The sequence below is a fragment of the Scyliorhinus torazame genome, chromosome 19, assembly GCF_047496885.1.
Source record: "Scyliorhinus torazame isolate Kashiwa2021f chromosome 19, sScyTor2.1, whole genome shotgun sequence".
Lineage (NCBI taxonomy): Eukaryota > Metazoa > Chordata > Chondrichthyes > Carcharhiniformes > Scyliorhinidae > Scyliorhinus > Scyliorhinus torazame.
The window spans coordinates 50,926,155-50,949,932 of NC_092725.1; the positions used below are offsets into that span (position 1 = coordinate 50,926,155).

The 23,778-nt window shown below is 47.2% G+C and overlaps 1 protein-coding gene across 2 annotated transcripts in view; it reads left to right on the forward strand.

Moving 5' to 3' along the window:
* The window catches only part of large1 (LARGE xylosyl- and glucuronyltransferase 1), a 678,219-nt gene that overhangs the window by 388,643 nt on the left and 265,798 nt on the right, over positions 1-23,778 (forward strand). For both annotated transcript variants that reach the window (XM_072484258.1, XM_072484259.1), the window contains exon 3: positions 18,366-18,652. In XM_072484258.1, the coding sequence (XP_072340359.1) occupies positions 18,366-18,652 (287 nt within the window). The remainder of the gene's footprint in view (positions 1-18,365; positions 18,653-23,778) is intronic.

A 23,778-nucleotide genomic window follows, 5' to 3' on the forward strand; every position in this document is an offset into this window, starting at 1 on the left:
TCTCATCTGTATCTAATCTTGGTGTGTGCGATAATGTGAGTGAAGCCAGTGATTGCGATGTCGCATTCAAACATCAGGGGCAAGTGTATGATATTCAATAACCTTATTTATTTTTAAAATCACCAAAAGGCCTGCTGCTGGAATTTATTTTAAATTGGGGAAAATCAGTGTGACGGTAAGGAAATGCACACATCGTACGCTCATCGTACGCACAAACATCCTGATTGCCGACTGGAAGGGAATCACACGTATTTTGGCTTAACGCATGCAAAACAAGCAAAAGCCATTTTAATATTGATCCCTTTGCAGTCCTCACTGGTTCCACAGTCCACAACTTTATATCAAAGAGGAAAGCAGCCCAATCAAAGTTCCACCAGAGTATTGTGCATAAATTTCAATTGTCATGTCCTCCAAAAATACAAACCGAAGCCGACAGAGGCTCTGCTGGTGATACCTATTGTTCTCCAGCAAGGGGAAGCAGTGGATGTAGGCCATCCCAGCATTCTTAGCAGCGGTGGAAGCCCCCTCTCACAAACATAGGGAATCACTTTCACAGAATCATAGATTCGCCGAATTGTTACAACGCAGAATGGGGCGACACGGTGGCACAGTGGTTAGCACTAGGGACCCAGGTTAAATTCTGGCCTCAGGTGACTTGTGTGCTGTTTACACGTTGTTCCCGTGTGGGTTTCCTCTGGGTGCTCAGGTTTTCTCCCACAATCCAAAGATGTGCAGGTTAGGTGCGGTTACAGGGCTAGGGCAGGGGAGTAGTCTTAAGTAGGGTGCTCTTTCAGAGGGCTAGTGCAGACTCGATGAGCCAAATGGCCACCTCCTGCACGTTGGGAGTCCATGGAGGCCATTAATTGGAAATAAGATAGGGGTCTAATTAACATATTCCAACAACCTACCACTGGCTGCTGCACTTTCTACACTGTGACATTTTAAAACATAAATTTAGAGTAACAATTCTTTTTTTCCATTAAGTGGCAATTTAGCATGGCCAATCCACCTACCCTGCACATCTCTGGGTTGTGGGGGTGAGAGCCACGCAGACACGGGGAGAATGTGCAAACTCCACATGGACAGTGACCCGGGGCCGTGAGGCAGCAGTGCTAACCGCTGCACCACCTTGCCGCCCCTTCTACATTGTAACAGTGACTGCACTTTAAAGGTATGATTGCAACAGTGACTGCGCTTTAAAAGTATGTTAAAGAAGCCATATAAAAGCAACAGTGTAAAGCACTTTGGGACATCCTGAGATCATGGAAGTCTTTATTATGTACAAATTATTGAACTGATAATTGTTGTCGATGTCTTGCTAATGATATTGTTACGGTTTGTCATTGTCAATCACACTGTTGAAAACAGGTGATTGGTGCTGATTTTCTTTGAGCACATGTCAATAGGGGATAGCTGGGACACTGGGCATGTGGAAGGAGAGTATGAGACTGGGACAAGTCGATACACTCTCTCAATGAAGAAAAACCTTGCGTTCTGCTTTCCTGATTTGGATCCTGTGAACCACTCTGACCACCTACAAATCCACTTATATATTTAGAAACTGCGAGAGCTTGCGGTTAGTAAGATGTGATTTAAGTCAAAGAATTCTGATTAAACATTAATATTGATGCTATGTAGTTAGTTTTAGCAAATATAGAATTGTTTGAATTACTGTAACCTGTAATAAAGAATTAACATTTAATTTAGTTTTCAGATATGAGTATTTCAGTGGTAACTTGTCGCTTGACAGTGATAATTCATTTTAAAACATTTTGCATTTCAATTCCACAAAGGCTCCCCATTTGAGCATTTGGAAGTAGTGTCTCCATTCTAATTATTCTGTGACAATGAGATAAAATAATGTCTTGGAGTTTTATTAAAATTGCATACTTTATTAGATTTCTGCAACAGATAAAATGCTTTGTAGTCATAACTATTAAATATACCGTATTTTCATCATACGTTAATTCTACTGTTGCCTGGTTCAGTGATAGCACTCTGGTCTTTGAAGCTTGGGTTTCAAGTCCACGCGAGACATTGCACTCCTGATACTTCAGTGCAGGACCGAGGGAATGCTGCACTGTCAGAGGTACCATTATTAGGATAAGACATTAAACCAACTCCCCATATAGCCCCTTGCCTAGATATCAAAAAACCCCAGGTTATTTGAAGAGGTACAGTGAGATCTCCTAGTCTTCTGGCTAATACTTACCTCTGAAACATCACCAGATTATTAATCAATTATCTCGGCTGTTTGTGGGAACTTGGTGGATGAATCAGTGCCATGTTTTCTCATATTGCAGTTGTGACTATACCTCAAAAGGTGTTTTCATTATAAATCAGTTTTATTGCCAGTCTTAATCCACTGGTATTATAGATTCCCTACAGTGCAGAAGGAGGACATTCGGCCCAACTCGTCTGCACCGACTCTCTGAGATTGCATCCTACCCAATCCCCCACCCTATCGCCGCAACCCCACCCAGGGGCAATTTAGCATGGCCAATCCACCTAACCTGCACATCTTTGGATTGTGGGAGGAAACCGGAGAACCCGGAGGAAACCCACGCAAACGCGGGAAGAATATGCAAACACATGCAATCACCCAAGGTCGGAATAGAACCTGGTACCTTGGTGCTGTGAGGCAGCAATGCTAACCTCTGTGCCGCCCACTCATGTCGGGCACTCATGCATGAGGCTGCGGATTGATCTGATAAGATGTCTTTAAGACTATGAAATAGTTTGATAGGGGAGACTTGGACAGTGTTTTCAGGCACAGGTGAGACTTGAACCAGGCGAATAAATATGAAACGGTCATTGATAAATTCAGTAGGGCATTCCAAAGAAACCCCATTATCCAGGGAGTGGTGAAGCAGTAAAGAGAATAGTTGAGGTGACTAACAGGGAAGAAGTTAAGGAGAAGCTATATTTTTATTCTTTGATTGGATGTTGGCATCGCTGCCAAGGCCAGCATTCTTTGTCCATGCCTAATTACCCATGATCCAAGTGGCTTGCAACACCATCCCAGAAGGCCATTAAGAGTCAACATTGCTGTGGATCTAGAGTCACATGTAGACCAGACCGGGTAAGAACGGCAGATTTCTTTCCTTAAAGGATATTAGTGAACCAGTTGGGTTTCTACAATAATCATTGACAGCTTCACGGTCAACATTATTGAGAATAGTTTTATATTCCAGATTTTATCAGTTTAATTTAAGTTCCACCAGCTGCCTTGGTGCGATTTGAACCAATGACCCCAGAGCATTAGACTGAGCCTTGGGATTACCACCATCTTCCCCACATGATAGACACGTGAGGAAGAAAGGAATAGAAGAATAGCACATAGGGGTTAGATGAGCAGGAGGTTTGTGCAGAGAATAAACACCAGATGGACCTTTTTGGTGAAGTGACTCACTTCTGTGTTTAGGAAATGAAAGTTGACACTATTGGAGTACCTCAATATCCTGGGTAACTGTGGGACTAGCACACAATGAGTTAAACCCACTATAGATTGAGCACAGAATGGCTCCATGTTCTTCATGGGAACTTTCAGAAAATGTATCTCCGGAGATAAGGTGACTGACGGTTCGATGTTCTGGAACATGGGCATAATCGCTTCTGTTTACAGGGTATGAAACTGAACTTTTATTATTCTTCACGAGGTGTGAGCATCACTGACAAGACGAGACTTCATTACACATCCCTAATGGCTTTTGGGCAGATGGCGGGGAGCGGCTTTCTGGAACCTCTGCAGTCCATGTGGTGCAGGTACATCCACAGACCTGTCAGGAAAGGAGTTCCTGGATTTGCACCCAGCGACAGTGAAGGAACGGCGATGTAGTTCAAAGTCAGAATGGTGTTTGACCTAGAGTGCATCTAGTTGTTGATATTCCTACTGCATCTGCTGCTTTTGCTGTTTTAGATGGTAGAGTTTGCGTGTTTAGACGGTGCTGATGAAGGAGTCTTGGCAAATTGATGCAGTGCATTTTGTACAAACTGTTGCCACTGTGCACTGGTAGTGGAGGGAGTTCATATGGTGGATGGATCCCCAATCAAAAAGACTGCTTTGACTTGAACAGCATCAAGCTTCTTGAGAGTTATTAGTGCTGTTCTCATCCAGGCAAGTGGAGAGTATTCCATCGTGCTGGGGATTTAAATGCCTTTTAGATGATCAACAGACTTTGGAGAGTCAGGAGGTGATTTACTTGCCACAGGAATCCCAGTTTCTGACCCGATCTTGTAGCTATTGTATTTATATTGTTACAACACCCTGGGCTGGTGCGCAGTCAATTCCGGGTCCCTGTTGACCCGGAGTCACAACACAAGTGAATTAACCAATAAGAAAAATACCTCACGCCTTTGGCCATTGGCTGCCCAATAATTACAGTCACCAGGTTTGTAAATGTCAACACAATTATTGTTTATTTATAACAGAACTGTAATGAAATATGTAGCAAATACAACTGGTTTACTATTATATAATTCATAATCTCTCACCCTCTATACACATGCACACAAGACAAACAAACATAGAGGGGAAGAAAGGGGTAAAATTAATAAGTAGAAGAAAAAAGGATCATTGTTTCAGATGGTGGTTTTTAGCACACCTTCCTTCACAGTAAGCTTGTAGGTCACAGTCTCGCTTGCAGCCTGCAATGGTCTTCACTCAGGGTCTGCAGCTTCAGAAATACAGCAGTTATACAGCTTTCCTGGAGAAAACACAGGAGGAGAAAAAGTGAGCAAGTCCTTGTCTCTGTATGTCTCAGACTCAACTGCTTGCTGAGGTCCCTGACAATCATCCCACTGAAGTAGGGTCCAATCACCACCCGTTGCCAGGCAGCATGTGGCCTTTTGGCCAATTCATTGGCCACCAGCCAACCTATAGAACCAAGTCTCACCCCATATCTCTGCTGCCAAAACGTCTGCGGCCTCTTGTTCAAACCAGCAGGGTGCTCTCTCCTGTATCTTTTGAATTACTCGCTCCTCTCTGCTGCTTGACTTAAAGACACAGGTCCATTAATCATCCATGGATCAAAAATGATAATGGCAAAACAAAAGTAAGGGAAAATAAGGGAATGAACCAGTAGAACCTGTACGATGTGGCTGGTCCAGTTTAGTTTCTGTTCAATGATAAGTGCCTGTGATGTTGATAGTGGAGGATCCAGCAATGGTAATGCCATTGAATGTCAAAGTGAGATAATTAGATCATCTCTTGTTGGTGATGATCTTTGCCTGGTACATGTGTAGCGCGAATGTAACTTATCAGTTGTCAACCCAAGCCTGGATATTGTCCAAGTCTTGCTCCTTATGCTCAAGGGCTGCTTCAATATCTGAGAAGTTGTGAATGGTACTGAATATTGTACAATCATTCAGACACATCCTGCCTTCTGGCCTTGTGTTGGTGAAACAGCTGAAGATGATTGGGCCTAGGGCACTATACTGAGGAATCTCAGCAGCAATATCCTGGGACAAACCATCTTCCTTTGTGCTAAGCATGACTCCAACCAGTGGACAGCTTTAGCCTTGATTTGTCACACTGCGAAATGTTGCCTTGATGTCAAGGGCAGCCACTCTCTCCTCTCACCTCATGTTTGGACCAAGGCTGCAATGCGGCCAAGTGTAGAACCCAAAAAGAGCATCTGTGAACAGGTTATTGTTGAGTAAGTGCCAGTTGGTAGCACTGTCGACAACCACCTTCCATCATTTTGCTGATAACCAAGAGAAGACTGATGGGGTGGTTCATGTCTGGCTTGTATTTGACCTGCATTTAGTGCACAAGAGAGACCGCTGCAATTTTCCACATTGTTAGGTAGCTGTACTGCAATAGCTTGGCTATAAACATGCTGGTTCTTTAGCACAAGTCTTCAGTAAGACAGCTGGTATATAGAGGGCAATGTAACCATGGCAACAGGATGATTGGAAGAGATTATGAAGGACTGAGAGCACTTTGTGTCGTCAATGCTGCAATGCTGTTGTCACTTGAATGTATCGTTGCTTCACTATGGCCACCTAGTGGTGGTCTACATGAACTGCAATGAACAAAGGACAGAATGGTATAAATATGAATGAAATACAAATGGCATTCAGATGGGAATCGTGACTCAGTAATTCTGCATTGTAACGGTTATCAATGTTTATGTAACCTGATTGTTGTTAGATGACTCTGAATGAGAAAGTAGTCCAATACTCTTCATTGATGGTGAAACATCTTGCGACATGCCTAAGTAATGAATGGCCAAGTTATTTTAACTAGCCCATTATATCTCTAGCAATAACATCCTCCGTGATGATCCAATGGATAGGTAGATAGCACAAAATATGAAGGGATCTATGGACAAAGTGTGGGGTAGTGAAGCTAACTGGGTAGGTCTTTGAAAGAGCTTTAAGGTTTTATGAGTATAAAATGTACAGACTGCAGGTTTAGTCCTAAGTCTGTACTGAGTTGGTTGATCTCAACTCGACCTCAGATTAGTCAAGAACCAAGAATACTGAGAAAAACTCAAAGTCTGGCAACATCTTGGAGGGAATATCCGTTCCCCAGCTGCATATTTCTCGACGACACGCCGTTCGCTGGTGGCACGGTTCTCTCTTCCCGGCGCTTGTCAATGGGATCTCCTATTGTGGCCACCCCGTGCCGCCAGGAAACTCACGGGAGGGGTTGCGCTGCCAGCAGGACAAGAGAATCCCAAAGGCTGGAGAATTCCAGTCAGATTTTTCAATGGGCTGAATGGCCTCCTGCACTGTAGATTCTATGATTCTGTGAAAGGAGGACAGGAATGACAACTCAACATTCCAGGTTACGTGATTTTCAGACGGGTCGGCGGATGAAAACAGAAGGGGGTTCGCATCATGTAATGGTTAAAGGAACATATATTGTCGTGAAGAAGGATTGTAGAAGAATTATAAAATGAGGACATACGGGTTGAAACGAAGAACAAAAAAGGGGCAGTTACACAACTGGGAGAGCATTGTGGACACGCAAATGGTAAATATGTCAACGTATCTCTGCGAACAACGGATCAGCAATAACGTGGGATTTCAACTAACCTAATGTTAACTGGACTAGAAATACTGTGGAAAGCACAGAAGGAGCAAAATTCTGAAAATGCATTAAGTGAAGTTTTTTAGCCAGTACCTAGCAAGCACAGCAAGAGAGGGCGTGGTTCTAGACTGACTTTTAGAAACACCGCAGGTGAACAGGGTATCAGATGGGGATTACTTTGCATGAAAGTGATCATCATTCAGTTATATTTATGGTGGCTATGGAAAAGGACAAAGATAGACCAGGAATAAAAGTTCTCAACTGGGAAAAAGCTAATGTTACTGAGCTCAGGTTGTGATTCAGCTGAGGTGGACCTGAAAGAGCGACTTGAAGGTAACACCATGCCAGATCAGTGGGAGGCATTCAAGGAAGAGATAGTGAGAGTTCATCACAGATATGCTCCCTTAAGGTCAAAGGTGGTCTAACAAATCCAGAAGCCCCCGGATGTCAGGTCACAGTGCCTTGGCCGCACCAAGGTCACGGTGCCTTGGCCACACCAAGGTCATAGTGTCGGGGCCGCACTAAGGTCATAGTGCAGGACAGCACCAGGGTTGAAAAAAGGACAAGGTGAATGGGGAAATAGACTTGGTGATGCCAAGTTTGGCTCTGAATGGTTCTAAATTGTAAAAGGAAGGAAAGACTGAGGGGGTCATGGATTCTATTGTTTGAAGGTCCTGGTAAGGAACAAATCTAAATAGAAGGTTCTCTAGGAAGATGCACAGTGGAGGAAAAGTCTCCGAGATGGCATCTTTCTATTTGCCACCTTCAACATCTACTGCCTCCACCACCGAAATCCCATTGCTGCAGTGTGCGATAGATACAAGATGCACTGCCAGCAACATATCCTTTGACGGCAGCTCCAGAACCCATGACCCTTGCCGCTAGAAGGCCAAGGAGAGCAGGAATATGACGAGCGAAACAAGAAAATCCTTGTTAAACATAGCGTGCAGCAGAATTCTTATCCAGGATACCCATCGGAGAGATGTCTCACTGTACTCAGCTAATGTATTTTGAAGTGCACTATAAACATTTTTGACGGCTGTCGGTTTTGTCAGTTCCTGTCTGAAAGACTCAGTGGAAACTGAGCAGTGATATGTCAGAATGAATGAGTTGGCTAGGCAAGGAGCTGGTAACAAAAGACAACAGGTTGATGACAATCTAGGTGTGCCAATGTTCTAGTATTTTTTAAATGAGTCACATTATGCAAAGTGACGTTCCCTTTTTCAGTGGTAGATTTGTGAAGGTGGGGGATAGCTTAAATAAAAGCAAATTACTACGGATGCTGTAACTGAAACCAAAGAGAAAATGCTGGAAAATCTCAGCAGGTCTGGCAGCATCTGTAGGGAGAGAAAAGAGCTAACGTTTCGAGTCCAGATGACCCTTTGTCAAAGCTTTGATAAAGGGTCATCTGGACTCGAACTCTTAGCTCTTTTCTCTCCCTACAGATGCTCCCAAACCTGCTGAGGTTTTCCAGCATTTTCTCTTTGGTTAGAGGGATAGCTTGTTGTGAAAGGCCCATTGACATGACATAGAGGCAATTGTTTTGGCAAGGATGTCACTGCTGCTTCTGGTTCACATCCAGGCGTACCTCAGGAACAAACATTACAAGGGGAGATGGTGGTGTGTAATATTGTCACTGGGCTAATAATCCAGGCTCCTGCTCTGGGGGCATGGGTTCAAATCCCACTATGGCTGTGGTGGAATTTAAATTCAATTTATACATTTATTTTTAAGACAACAAATCTGGAGTTTGAGGGTAGGGAGTCTTTGTAACTGCCTTCCTCAAAATTATTATCAGTGGTAGGTCGGAAGAAACAATCAGATCAGACACGAGCTTATTGAATGGCGGAACAGGCTGGGAGGACCAAGTGGCCTAGTCCAGCTCGTAATTCGTAAGTTATTGAAATCTGGTCTTAGCCATGAAGTGATCATTGATTGTTGTAAAAGCCCATTTGGTTCACCAGTGTCCTTTAGGTAAGAAGATCTGCCACCCTTACCTAGTCTGACCTACGCTTGACTCCAGATCCACAACAATGTGGTTGGCCCTTGACTGCACTCTGAAATGACCTCGTACGTCACTCAGTTTAAGGGCATTAGGGATGGGCAGCGAATGCTGGCCTTGGCAGAGATGCCCGTGAAAGAATTTGAAAAACATGTCGCACAGATAAAAATAAAGTGGTTTTTTTCCACTTGTCAATGGGATGTATCAATGCCAAGGTCAGCTTTTATTATGCATCTGGTGAGTAGAGGCTGGGAAGCTGCTTACAACTATGGGGCTTGCTAAGCCATGTTGCAGGGCAACTAAAGGTCAACCACACTGGTGTAGGTCTTGAGTCAAGTGCCTAAAGGACATTAGTGAACCAGATGGATTTTTGTTTTTTCAACAGTCTGGTAGATTCATGATCACTATTAATGACTTTGGCATTTTATTTGCGATTTATTAATTAATTAAATTTAAATTCCCCCTGCCTCTGTAGTGGGATTTGAACGTGCGTCTTTGGAGAAGGCCTCTGGATTATTAGTCCTGGAACACCGCCCTTTGAGAAATTAATCCTTAAGGTTCAAATGCTGATGAGTTATGTTGAAAGGTTTTGACTTTTGATTTTTCTCCCTCCTGATTGGGGAGTTATAACCCGAATTTTAAGTGAAAACATCAGGCGAGAGTACTCAAAGGCTATTCTGCCGTACAAGGCCCAATCGCCCAACCCAATGCTGTCAAGTAGCTTTTCATTACAGCTCCATGAAATACAAGGAAACTCCAGACTGACTTACTTCCCCTCTCCCTATTCCAAAAAATCTGTAGACAACGGGAAAAATTCACTTGAATTGGCGTGACACCAATTATTATTCTGTTGCGGTGATGAAGAGACAAGAAATGGTACAAATGTACTTTGAGAAGCGAAGTGACTCCATTTCTTTTATAGATCGATGCTAATTTCTTCTGAGTCGCTGAATGAAAAGAAAGACTTGGTGTGGGCGGCATTGTGGCATAATTGTTAGCATTGCTGCCTCACAGCGCCAGGGACCAGGGTTCGATTCCGGCCTTGGATGACTGCCTGTGCGGAGTTTTCACGTTCTTTCCGTGTCTGCGTGGGTTTCCTCCGGATGCTCCGGTTTCCTCCCACAGTTCAAAGGTGTGCAGATTAGGTGGATTGACCATGATCAATACGCATGGGATATGGGGAAAGGGCGGGGAAGTGGGCCTAGGTAGAGTGCTCTTTCAAAGGATCGGTGCAGACTCGATGGACCGAATGGCTTCCTTCTGCATTGTAGGGATTCTGTGGATTCTATCATGGGTCAGACATTCAACTTTTCTGATGATCAAAGATAGGCAGCATTGTAAACGTGAAATTACAGAGATATAAATGGGTGAAATGAATGGGCAAAACTGTGGCAAATGGATTTTCATGTAGGCCATTGTGAGGTCATCCATTTTAGATTTAAACGGTGACATAGAAAACTTTGTGAAGGTGAAAAGCTATAAATCATGGGAGGTCCAAGGAAACTTGGGGGTCCAGATACATAGAACCATAGAATCCCTACAGCGCAGAAGGAGGCCGTTCGGCCAATCAAGGCTGCACTGACCCTTCGAAAGACCACCCTAAAGGCACAATCCCTCACCCCATTCTTGCAACCTCACCCAAAGGGGCAATTTAGCAAGGCCAATCCACCTAACCTGCACATCTTTGGGCTGTGGGAGAAAACCGGAGCACCCGGAGGAAACCCACGCAGACACGGGGAGAACGTGCAAACTCCGCAAAGATAATCATCCAAGGCCGGAATTGAACGCGGGTCCCTGGTGCTGTCGGGCAGCAGTGCTAGCCAGTGTGCCTCCCAAGTGTGGAAGAAGATTGCAACTCTCTATTGCAAACAGCAATTGATGGTATATCAATTATTAATCTGAAATTCTGGATCGCTCAATTTTTCTTATCGTATTGAGTGATATGAGGCAAAGGTGGGCAAATCAAGCTAAATTGTAGAACAGCCACGATCTCATTGAATGTCAAAACAAGCTCAAGGGGCTGAATGACCTACTCCTTTTCCCATATTCCTATGATTGATGCCAGGGATGGGAAACAATGTTATGAAGAGTGACTTGATTTATTCTCTCCTCTTGGATTTCTCTTGCCTTCTTTAATTGTCTATAGACATAAACTGTTGTGACCTGGTGGGGGCGCGTGAGTGGATATTGGGTCCCGTAGCAGGGGCGCTAATTAAGTGTCTCTGCCCTGAATGATGTTGAGTTCCTTGAATGTGGTCGTATGCAGGTTAGTGGTGATCTACTCTTCCTCTGACCCACATAACTTGATAGTGGTGCCACAATGCACAGTGGTGTGTGCTTTCACAGACTCGGGGAGACTCTGTTTCCATGCATTGGTAATTCCTGCCAGCGCTATTATGGGGTAGGCGTATTTTTGAGAGGAAGGTCAATAGGATGAGCTCAGGTACCATAGAATAGAATCCCTACAGTGCAGAAGGGGGCCATTCAGCCCATCGCATCTGTACTGACCCTTCAAAAGGCCCAATTCTCACTCCAGCTAATCCTCTGTATCCCCACCTAACCCTAAGGGACAATTTATCACGGCCAATCCACTGAACCTGCACAACTTTGCACTGTGGGAGGAAACCCACACAGACACGGGGAGAAAGTGCAAACTCCACACAGTCACCCGAGGTTGGAATCGAACCTCGATCCCTGGTGCAGTAAGGCAGCAGTGCTAACCACCGTGCCACCATGCTGCCCCAATAATGGAACACAAAATAGGAGCATGAGTAGACCATTCAGCCCTTCGAGCCCTCTACACTCTACCAGTCAATGTGATCATGGCTAATCTTCCACTTTAATACCGTTTTCCTGCACTATCCCCATATCCCTTGTTGAACCATCAATCTCTGGGCGGGATTCTCTCAGCCCGGGACGGGCTGGAGAATCTCCGGCGACCGGCGCGAATCGCGCCACGCCGCCCCGATGTCGGCACGCGATTCTCCGCACATTGGAGAATTGGCACCAGCGTGGTTGGCGCTGCGCCGGTCGGGGGTCGATCTAGGCGGCCAGCCCGCCGATTCCCGGCCCGGGATGGGCCGAGCAGCCGTCGGGAAAACGGCGAGTCCCACCGGCAGCATCCACACCTGCTCTCAGCCAGCGGGAACTCGGCGTGGAAGGGTCGGGGGGGGGGGGGGGGGGCGGCCTGTGAGAGGGGAGGGGGGGATCCGATGTGGCCTGGCCCGCGATCGGGGCCCACCGATCGGCGGGCCGGCCTCTCAGGCTGGGGGCCCCGTTTCTTCCTGCGCCATGTTGCATCGGGGCCGGCACGTTGAAGGAAGGCACTGAGCATGCGCGCGTTGGAGCCGGTGCCACTGGGCATGCACGTATCCCGCGGTGCCCAATTCACGCCGGGATCAGCAGCTTGAGCGGCGTGAACCGTTCCAGTGCCGTGTTGGCCCCTGTAGGGGCCAGAATTAGTCATGGGGTCGGCACCTTCACACCGTCGTAAAACGCAATGGCGTTTAAAATGGTGTGGACACGCTCCTGCGGGATTAGAGAATCCCGCCCCTCAATCCTGAACATGCTCAATTACCCTTTGAACTGTGGGAGGAATCTGGAGCACCCGGAGGAAACTTATGCAGACACCAGGTGCAAGCTCCACATAGTCACTCAAAGCCGGAATTGAACCGGGTCCCTGCTGCTGTGAGGCAGCAGTGCTAACCACTGTGCGCCCGATACTTCTTTGTGTTTGTCTCCTCGCCAGCTGAATCAATCTTAGTTGGTGAGGTAAATCTTTCAAAACCTCACTAGTGTGCTTTGACGCACTACTGTCAAGCACCTCCTGGTTGTAGCCCACCATCCACACTTACGTCCTCAACCCACACTGAATCCTCCACCCACACTGAATCCTCCACCCACACAGAATGCTCCACCCACACTGAACCCTCCACCCACACTGAATCCTGCGCACACACTGAATCCTCTACACACACTGAATCCTCCGCCCACACTGAACCCTCGACCCACACTGAATCCACCGCCCACACTGAACCCTCCACCCACACTGAATCCTCCACCCACACTGAATCCTCCACTCACACTGAATCCTCCACACACACTGAACGCTCCGCCCACACTGAACCCTCCACCCTCACTGAACCCTCCACCAACAGTGAATACTCCACCCACACTGAATCCTCACCCACACTGAATGCTCCAGCCACACTTAATCCACCCACACTGAATCCTCCACCCACACTGAATCCACCCACACTGAATCCTCCGCCCACACTGAATCCTCCACCCACACTGAATCCACCCACATCGAATCCTCCGCCCACACTGAATCCTCCACCCACACTGAACCTTCCACCCACACTGAACCTTCCACCCATACTGAATCCTCCACCCACACTGAACCCTCCACCCACACTGAATCCTCCACCCACACTGAACCCTCCACCCACACTGAATCCTCCACCCACACTGAATCCTCCACCCACACTGAATCCTCCGCCCACACTGAATCCTCCACTCACACTGAATCCACTCACACCGAATCCACCCACACGGAATGCTCCACTCACACTGAATCCTCCACCCACATTGAATGCTCCACCCACACTGAATCCACCACCCACACTGAACCCTCCACCCACACTGAACCCTCCGCCCACACTGAACCCTCCACCCACACTGAACCCTCCCCCCACACTGAACCCTCCCCCCACACTGAACCCTCCCCCCACACTGAACCCTCCACCCACACTGAACCCTCCACCCACACTGAACCCTCCACCCACACTGAACCCTCCACCCACACTGAATCCTCCACCCACACTGAATCCACCCACACTGAACCCTCCACCCACACTGAATCCTCCACCCACACTGAATCCACCCACACTGAACCCTCCACCCACACTGAATCCTCCACCCACACTGAATCCTCCGCCCACACTGAATCCTCCACCCACACTGAATCCTCCACTCACACTGAATCCTCCGCCCACACTGAATCCTCCACTCACGCTGAATCCTCAGCCCACACTGAATCCACCCACACTGAACTCTCCACTCACACTGAATCCTCCGCCCACACTGAATCCTCCACCCACACTGAATCCTCCACTCACACTGAATCCTCCGCCCACACTGAATCCTCCACTCACGCTGAATCCTCAGCCCACACTGAATCCACCCACACTGAACCCTCCACCCACACTGAATCCTCCACCCACACTGAACCCTGCACCCACACTGAATCCTCCACCCACACTGAACTCTCCACCCACACTGAATCCACCCACACTGAACCCTGCACCCACACTGAATCCTCCACCCACACTGAACCCTCCACCCACACTGAATCCACCACCCACACTGAACCCTCCACCCACACTGAATCCTCCACCCACACTGAACCCTCCACCCACACTGAATCCTGCGCACACACTGAACCCTCCACCCACACTGAACCCTCCACCCACACTGAACCCTCCACCCACACTGAACCCTCCACCCACACTGAACCCTCCACCCACACTGAACCCTCCACCCACACTGAATCCTCTACCCACACTGAACCCTCCGCCCACACTGAATCCTCCGCCCACACTGAACCCTCCACCCACACTGAACCCTCCACCCACACTGAACCCTCCACCCACACTGAACCCTCCGCCCACACTGAACCCTCCACCCACACTGAACCCTCCCCCCACACTGAACCCTCCCCCCACACTGAACCCTCCACCCACACTGAACCCTCCACCCACACTGAACCCTCCACCCACACTGAACCCTCCACCAACACTGAATCCTCCACCCACACTGAATCCTCCACCCACACTGAATCCACCCACACTGAACCCTCCACCCACACTGAATCCTCCACTCACACTGAATCCTCCGCCCACACTGAATCCTCCACCCACACTGAATCCTCCACTCACACTGAATCCTCCGCCCACACTGAATCCTCCACTCACGCTGAATCCTCAGCCCACACTGAATCCACCCACACTGAACTCTCCACTCACACTGAATCCTCCGCCCACACTGAATCCTCCACCCACACTGAATCCTCCACTCACACTGAATCCTCCGCCCACACTGAATCCTCCACTCACGCTGAATCCTCAGCCCACACTGAATCCACCCACACTGAACCCTCCACCCACACTGAATCCTCCACCCACACTGAACCCTGCACCCACACTGAATCCTCCACCCACACTGAACTCTCCACCCACACTGAATCCACCCACACTGAACCCTGCACCCACACTGAATCCTCCACCCACACTGAACCCTCCACCCACACTGAATCCACCACCCACACTGAACCCTCCACCCACACTGAATCCTCCACCCACACTGAACCCTCCACCCACACTGAATCCTGCGCACACACTGAACCCTCCACCCACACTGAACCCTCCACCCACACTGAACCCTCCACCCACACTGAACCCTCCACCCACACTGAACCCTCCACCCACACTGAATCCTCTACTCACACTGAACCCTCCGCCCACACTGAATCCTCCGCCCACACTGAACCCTCCACCCACACTGAACCCTCCACCCACACTGAACCCTCCACCTACGCTGAAATCTCCACCTACAGTTTATCCTGTGCCTTTACTTTCCTTTGTGCACCCTGCAAGTCATGCTCAAAGTGGAGAAATACTAATTTATTTGTTGCTAAGCAGCAGTCGGTGATAATCAGCAGCAATGTCCATTTCTGACCTGATACCACGGAACGTCATGAGGTGCAGAGATGTTCCAGGTCATCCAACTGTGTATCTCTGCCATGTCTCCACTATTGCTGTGACAAGACTTGTCCAAGTCATAATTCTGAAGGATTATAAAATACTGGCTGATGGATATGAGTCTGACTTTTGACCAGCTTGTGGGACAGCTCCAACAGCGTGAACACCAATCTCAGATGTTTATCAGGAGCCTCTCTCAGGGTTGACACTGTTGAAATGATCTTAGTCGTGTCCTGTTTGATGCCCGGGTCATTGCTGATATGTCTGTCTGACTTCTCTTTTTATTTATGACTTGTAAAATATTTGCATGATGCCTGAGTGGTTCGCTAGACTATTTCAAAAGGCCTTTACTGTCAGGTTCGTCGCCATGTGTTTATTATCACCTTCACCTATACTGAAGTGGACAGTAATTGTTGGACAAGGAACCTGGCACTTAGGGATAGAATAAATTATCTTCTATTTTGACATTTACTTGATGGAATTTACTTAAAACCTTTTAATAGCTATTGCAATCAGTCATAATTATATAGAAACAGACCTTCTCCCAAATGAGCCCTCTTATAAGTTCCTCAGTAAAATAAGACCATAAGACATAGGAGCAGAATTAGGCTACTTGGCCTACTTATGGGCAGCACGGTAGCATGGTGGGTAGCACAATTGCTTCACAGCTCCAGGGTCCCAGGTTCGATTCTGGCTTGGGTCACTGTCTGTGCGGAGTCTGCACATCCTCCCCGTGTGTGCGTGGGTTTCCTCCGGGTGCTCCGGTTTCCTCCCACAGTCCAAAGATGTGCAGGTTAGGTGGATTGGCCAAGCTAAATTGCCCTTCGTGTCCAAAATTGCCCTTAGTGTTGGGTGGGTTTACTGGGTTATGGGGACAGGGTGGAGGTGTGGACCTTGGGTAGGGTGCTCTTTCCAGGAGCCGGTGCAGACTCAATGGGCCGAATGGCCTCCTTCTGCACTGTAAATTCTATGATAAGTCTGCTCCGCATTCAATTTTCGCTGATATTTTTCTCATCTTTCACTGATGAAGAGGGATTTTTGTTATTCTTTCATGGGAGGTGGGTGTTATTGGCTGGGCCAGCATTTGTTCCCATCCCGAATTGCCCTTGATAAGAAGATGGTGCGCCATAGCCTTGAACCGCTACAGGCCATTTTTTGACTTTTCTTTAGCCTTTTGGTGCAACTGTGTGTCTCGCTGGGCAATTTCAGATGGCAGATAAGAGTCTCCCACATTGCTGTGGGTCTGGAGTCACATGTAGGCCAGACTGGGTAAGGACGGCAGATTTCCTTCTCTAAAGGACATTAGTGAAGCAGTGGGGTTGCCAACAATGAATAAATGTATTCCTGGAGGTAAGTCCTGCCTGCTCCCATGCTCCAGCCATTAGTCAGTCAACACATCCATTCTTGTGATGCACGGCCATGGTACACCATTTCGAAAGCAAAAAGACTCATTACCCACTGGGATGATGCTTGTGTGGCAGCCAAACAGCAACCACCCCCTTACAGGTAGCCTAGGCACCTGTGTTACTCGTCTTGTGACACTAATACTATGCAATCGTCTCCAGCTTCCATATTTAGATGCGTTGTTCCAAACGTAAACGTTGCCACAGCCCCAGAGGACCGTCGGCTGGTGGTGATTTAACCTGAAGGTCACCACACCTCGGACGAGGTTGGGACTGAACAGCCTCAACCGGTACGGGAATTGAACTCGCACTGTTGCCGTCGCTCCACTTCACAAATCAGCCGTCCAGCCAGCTGGCGGGACAGCTGGTTTATGATGCAGGGTGAGACCTGCAGGGTGATGCATGGGTTCAATTCCCGTACCGGCTGAGGTTATTCATGAGGGCCCCACGTTCACAACCTTGTCCCTCGCCTGAGGTGTGGTGGCCCTCGGGTTAAACCACCACCAGTCAGCTCTCCCCACGCAAAGGGAAAAGCAGCTTTTGGTCATCTGGAACTATGGCGACTTTACTTACATTGTTCCAGCAACACCTTCCAATCAGGAATCAGACCAGAGGTGACATGAAGAAAAAAATATTTTACTTCACGGCTGGTGATCTGGAATGCACTGCCTTGGGAGCAGATTTATTAGTCGCTTTTCCAAAAGAATTGGATTAATACCTGAAGAAAAATAATTTACAGGCTCTGGGGAAAGGAGAGGGAAGTAGAACTATTGGCTCACTCGACCAAACAGATATGATGGACCAAAGGCCTCTCTGACTTTGCTATATCATTCGCTGATTCCATGACCAGAAGTGAAGGCTAAACCAATATCATTCTCCATCAAACCCTGAGAAACAGCAGAGATTTCTATCCCATTAATCTCGGCTGGACTCAAAACTCATATTCTTTATCTAAAATGGAATGTCTAACCCATTTTGCTACCCACTGCCGAATCCCTTAGGGCAAGTAACTCAATTTAAGGCAAATAGGTTGTACTCAGGAAAAAAAAATCCATTTTTATTTCTGATGTTCTCAGGCCAGCTCTGGTGACGGTCAGAAAGGAGCGTGTGTTGACTTTGTGTTCACTGCCGTGACCGTATTGGTGTCTGTTCATTTGCAGATGAGAAGCCAGTCTCGCTGTCTCCCTACGAAGCCCCGGCAAACAGCCCTCGGTACATGTTCAATCAGAGAGAACGGGAATCCCTGGAAGTGCGAATGCGTGAGGTAGAAGAGGAAAACCAGGCCCTTCGGAAGCAGCTCAGCCTCGCCCAGACCCGGGTCCATCGCCATAGGAACCATTCTAAAAGCTATTCCACGGAGGAAGGCACAGGGGACAATGAGGTGGTGCATGCGTTGGCGTGGAACGGCTCGGAATGTGGCAAACGGCCCACCGTGGAAAAGTGCGAGGTAACACTACTTCTATCCTTTCCATGTTTGGCTCCAATCTCTCTCGTTGAATTTTCCCCGTGGCGGTAACATTTCATATTTTTGACAGGACCATAATGGTTCACGATGCAGATGGAGTCGATTCCCTACTTCAACATTTTTTCCATTTTCCCCTCATTAAAAGTGCATAACAATGTTTTTTATTTCAATTTTAATGATTATCCATAACTATCTCACAAATTATGATTGCTTCTTTCAGTTGTGTCATCATCCAATTGGGCAAAAGCCACCATGGTTTTTCAATAAACCAATTACACATCTATTTTCTCCCCCCCCCCCTCTCTCTCTCTCTTTCTTTGTCCATCTGTCTCTGCCTTGGAAACTGTCCAAAGTAGTATGCAACAGGAAATAAATTCTGACATGTTTTGTAACTCCCCAATGTGCACAGTATAGGGACTTTTCACAGTAACTTCATTAAAGCCTACTTGTGAAATATCCGCTTTCCTCCTTTCCCCCTCGTGATTTCTTTTATATGCCTTGCTCACCCAGGTGTGCTGAGGCTAATTGCAAGGCGATTTCTGCCACCATTGCTCACCCAGGGGCGCTGAGGCTAATTGTGAGGCTGCTCCAGCCAACCAGTCGGGACCTCCAAATTGGGAATTGAATTGTGGATCCTCTCAGTTGTGTGGCCTACCTAATTGTTTTGTAAAATTCACACAAAGACTCTTGGTAGAGTCCATGGGGAAAGCCTCTTGCACCTCTGGGTCCGCAGGGATGCGGCCATTGACATCTTTGTCCATTGCTAGTTATCCACCTTTTGCCAATTGAGCTACTGAGCAGCTTAACCCAGTCGGTTCATAAGTTTTACTTGAGATGTTGCCTGGTATTATCCCTTTCTGATACATTACTGACCTGCTGTGCAGTTCCAGCAGATCCTGTCTTTTCAGTCAATTGTAGTTGCTTCGCCCCCCACCCCCCACATGTAACGTTGTATGCTTTCACAATTACAAGTGTGAGCAGGTGGTGTTATGTTCCATGTATTGCTCGCCAAGATAGCCAAAGTCGTAGTGTTTGCAAAGAACATAAAGCTATATGTTTAAACCAAAGCTAGTTTATTTTACACTACTTGAAATGGTTTGCACACTCTACTGAGCAACAGCTAACAAAATGTTAGTATTGAATCTATGTTACAGTAATTCATTATCTCTCTCTAATACAACCTACACTCTAACTTAACCTCACACTACCCTGCTACATCAACTTCGCCAACAGCTTCTCCCAGAATGCTTAGAGACATAGCCTTTTATAAGACTACTCAGTGATAGAACATAGAACATACAGTGCAGGAGGAGGCCATTCGGCCCATCGAGTCTGCACCGACCCACTTAAGCCCTCACTTTCCCCGTAACCCAATACCCCATCTAACCTTTTTGGTCACTAAGGGCAATTTATCATGGCCAATCCACCTACCTGCACGTCTTTGGACTGTCATCTAGTGTTGATATACATGAACATCTTAACCCTTTACTCTCCTGAGATTATACATACCATTACAGGTGGGACTGGCTCGAGGGAGATGCCTTTTGCATTTTCTCCGAAGCTTTTTTATAATCTACTACACAGCTAATAAGCAATTTCTATAAGCAAGCGAAATCTCCTGTAAACCAAGCCCTCATGTATGTCATGAGTTTGGTAACATACCACAGAGCAATTGCCCCTAAAATGGTTTTTATACATGAAAAACTATGAGGCATCTCTACTATGATCTCATATTTAATGCAAACGGTGGTGTAGTTCAATTCTTGATACAGGCTAAGACAAGCATTCAGATTTTTGCACAGGTTGGACAATCTATGTTCTATGTAATTATACAGAAACAGAAAACAATTATGAAAGCAAGTTACATGAAATAGAACTCTAAATGTAAAAAAAAAATTATAATTACCTTTTAAAATAGAAGCCAGAGGTATTCAAACAGCAACTTGCAATACTGCACTAGCCTCGAACACAATGTAAATTGTATTGAACCGGATTGTCTGAAAGCTTTCTACTTCTTTTGGTAGTCTCTGACTGAGCCTCTGGTGGACATTATGGTGGGAATTACTCTTAAGATACCCATTCTAATGTTTAGACAACGTGTAGCAGGTTACTCAAGTCCCCTGAGAGAACGTAATGACCTTTCTTGGTGGAAAGGGAGGTAACCGCACAGCCTGCTGTTAAACATCTACTAGCCCCAGAAATTAGATCCTGTTGCGTTCATGTCAATGCAACTCAACAATGTACAACCTGTTCACTTCTTAGAATAAAGCTCCTTGATGGTTACGCCGCTTGGGATGTGATGCATTGATTCAGAAGCTTTTAACATTTGTCCGCAGTTGAAACCAATCCTGTGCCGGATTTGCTTAAGCTTAAAAGTGCAATAAAATTACCCAGTGTCCTTCAAAGGATCAATACATTGGCTATCGTGCTCACCTGCAGATGAAACAACGGGCCTACTTTTTCACAAATTGCTGCACTCTATTTTGAAGATGAGCAAGGAAAGTGATATCTTCCACCTGAACTCAAGTTACTTCACAACAGTGCACACAGTGTAACAGAAATCCCCCCCACCACCCCAACCCATGTGACACAGATTGAAGAATCTGTTTTTGGCACACTACAGGGAAAAAACACATTAGTGAGCAGGAGGGATAGTGCTGGTGACAGTGTGTGCGAACGGAGGTACCATGGCAGCTCAATGAGCTTTCTGAACAGTTTCTGCAGCTCCCTTTAGGTGCCAGCACTTCTGCCAAGCAGAGGATAACTAGCAATGGCTGTGTTCGTGGAAGATAACTGACACTGGGTTGGTGCAGAATAACTGGCTGAATTAGTGGAAGACAACAGATAAAATGTGGCACAAATGAAAGTGAAATACTGCAGATCCTTGAAATCTTGAATGAAGAAGAAAATTCTGGATACATCCAGTAGCATTTGTGGAGAGAGGGGGAGAGTTAACATCCCAAGTCCGTGTGACTGTTCTTCAGAGCTGAAGAGGGACAGGACTGCGATGGATGTAGTAGTGTGAAGGCCCTGAACCCACTTTCCCGGTGAGGCAGCGTTTCACTTGCAGCGCCTTCAATTCGGTCTGTTGTATTCGCTGCTCCCAATGGGGTCTCCTCTACATTGGTAGACTAAACGCAGACTGGGTGATGGCTTTGCGATACATCTTCGCTCAGCCCGCAAGCCTGACCCCAACCTTCCTGCTGCTTGTCATTTTAACTCAGCACCTTGTTCTCATTCCCACATGTCCATCCTAGGCCTGCAGAAATGGTCCAGTGAAGCCCAATGCAAATACTGGTGGAGCAGCACCTCCTCGTCCGAACTGGACAGTCTTCTGCACTCAACATTGAGTGCAACGATTTCAGGCTGAAATTTTCCCTCCATCTTGATCCCTTTTTTGTTTCCTTGATTTGTCCCAATATAACCTCTCTCCCCCACCCACCTGATGAAGGAGCTGCGGTCCGAAAGATGGTGACTCCAAGCAAACCTGTTGGACATTAACCTGGTGTTTTAAGACTTCTTACTGTGCTCACCCCAGTCCAATGCCGGCATCTCCCCATCATCTCTCCCCCCACAGGGCCACCTGGCACTTGTTTTTCAGTTTCGCTTCCACAGAACACTGACCTTCGTTCTTCTATTAACACATTCTGCTCTCCTACCTTTATGCCACGATAAGAACTTCTTTAGTCCTTAATGATACCATCAACACTCCTTTCGTGTGTCCATGACATCTTTTTCAATCACTCCTTAGCTCCGACCTATCATAGAATCATAGAATTTACAGTGCAGAAGAAGGCCATTTGGCCTATCGGGTCTGCACCAGCCCTTGGAAAGAGCACCCAACCCAAGCCCACCACTCCACCCTATCCCACACCCCTCCACCCTATCCCCGTAACCTCAACTAACATTTTTTGGACACTAAGGGCAATTTATCACGGCCAATCCACCTAACCTGCACATCTTTGGACTGTGGGAGGAAACCGGAGCACCCGGAGGAAACCCACGCAGACACGGGGAGAACATGCAGACTCCGCACAGACCCAAGCTGGGAATCGAACCGGGGACCCTGGCCCTGTGAAGCAACTGTGCTAACCACTGTGCTTCCAGACTTCTATTCACCTCCACCCCTCCTGCATCCCCCTCCCATATAATCCAAGGCATTTCTATCCCTCTTCAACTCTGAATAAGTCATACAGACTCAAAACATTAACTGTTTCTCTCTCACAGATGCTGCCAGAGCTGATGAGATAAGCCTGTATTTTCTGCATTTCTTTTTTCAGATTAAAATTTGGCACCGAGCCACTTAAACTCCAACAATAACTAATTTGATTTACACAGTGCCTTTAATTTAGTAAATCACCTCCAGGCATGTCACAGCAGTGTTAGCGCGCAAGGTTGAACCGACACAAGAAAGATATTAGGACACTTGACCACAGGTTACTGTAGGATGCAAGATTGGGATCCAGTGTAGGTCTGCGAGCACAGCGGTGAAGGGTGAACAGAACTTGGTGCAAGTTCAGAAGCATGAAACAGGACACAATTTAACTAAAAAAAAAGTCGAGTCCGTTCTGGGCGGGAATCGAGGGATCGTTCCCGGTGAGACCCTGCTATCGAATGGCACTGGTTTTTTTCAGCACCCAGAGGGGAATGTCCCTCCGAGGTCGCATTTAGCCGCATATCCTGCACTGGGAGCGGAGCTCCTTGGTACAGGAAGAGACCGGGGTGCCATTTTCAAATGGCACTCCGATATCGACCCCCAGACAGGACCCTGGGCCCCCGCAGTACCCCAACTCACCTGTTGAGGGGTCGCCGAGCCCCCTCCTCCCCTGACCCCACCACACCACAAACAGGCAGGGCACCCCAGATCCCCAGCAAAAGACTTGGCCTGTCAATCGCGCCCAGTGTTTGCCCTGGCCGCAACTTTATGAAGGGTCCTCCTCCTCCAGGCACTGCATCCAAAGAGGGAATTGGTGACCGTGATCTGCCATTGGATTGGTCCATGATCATTCTTGGCAAGATACTGCAGTGGTTTGCCAATCCTTCTGCAGTGTGGCTGACTGGAAACTTCCTGCTTTTTCCACCTGCCATCAGGCCTATTGGAAGGATTT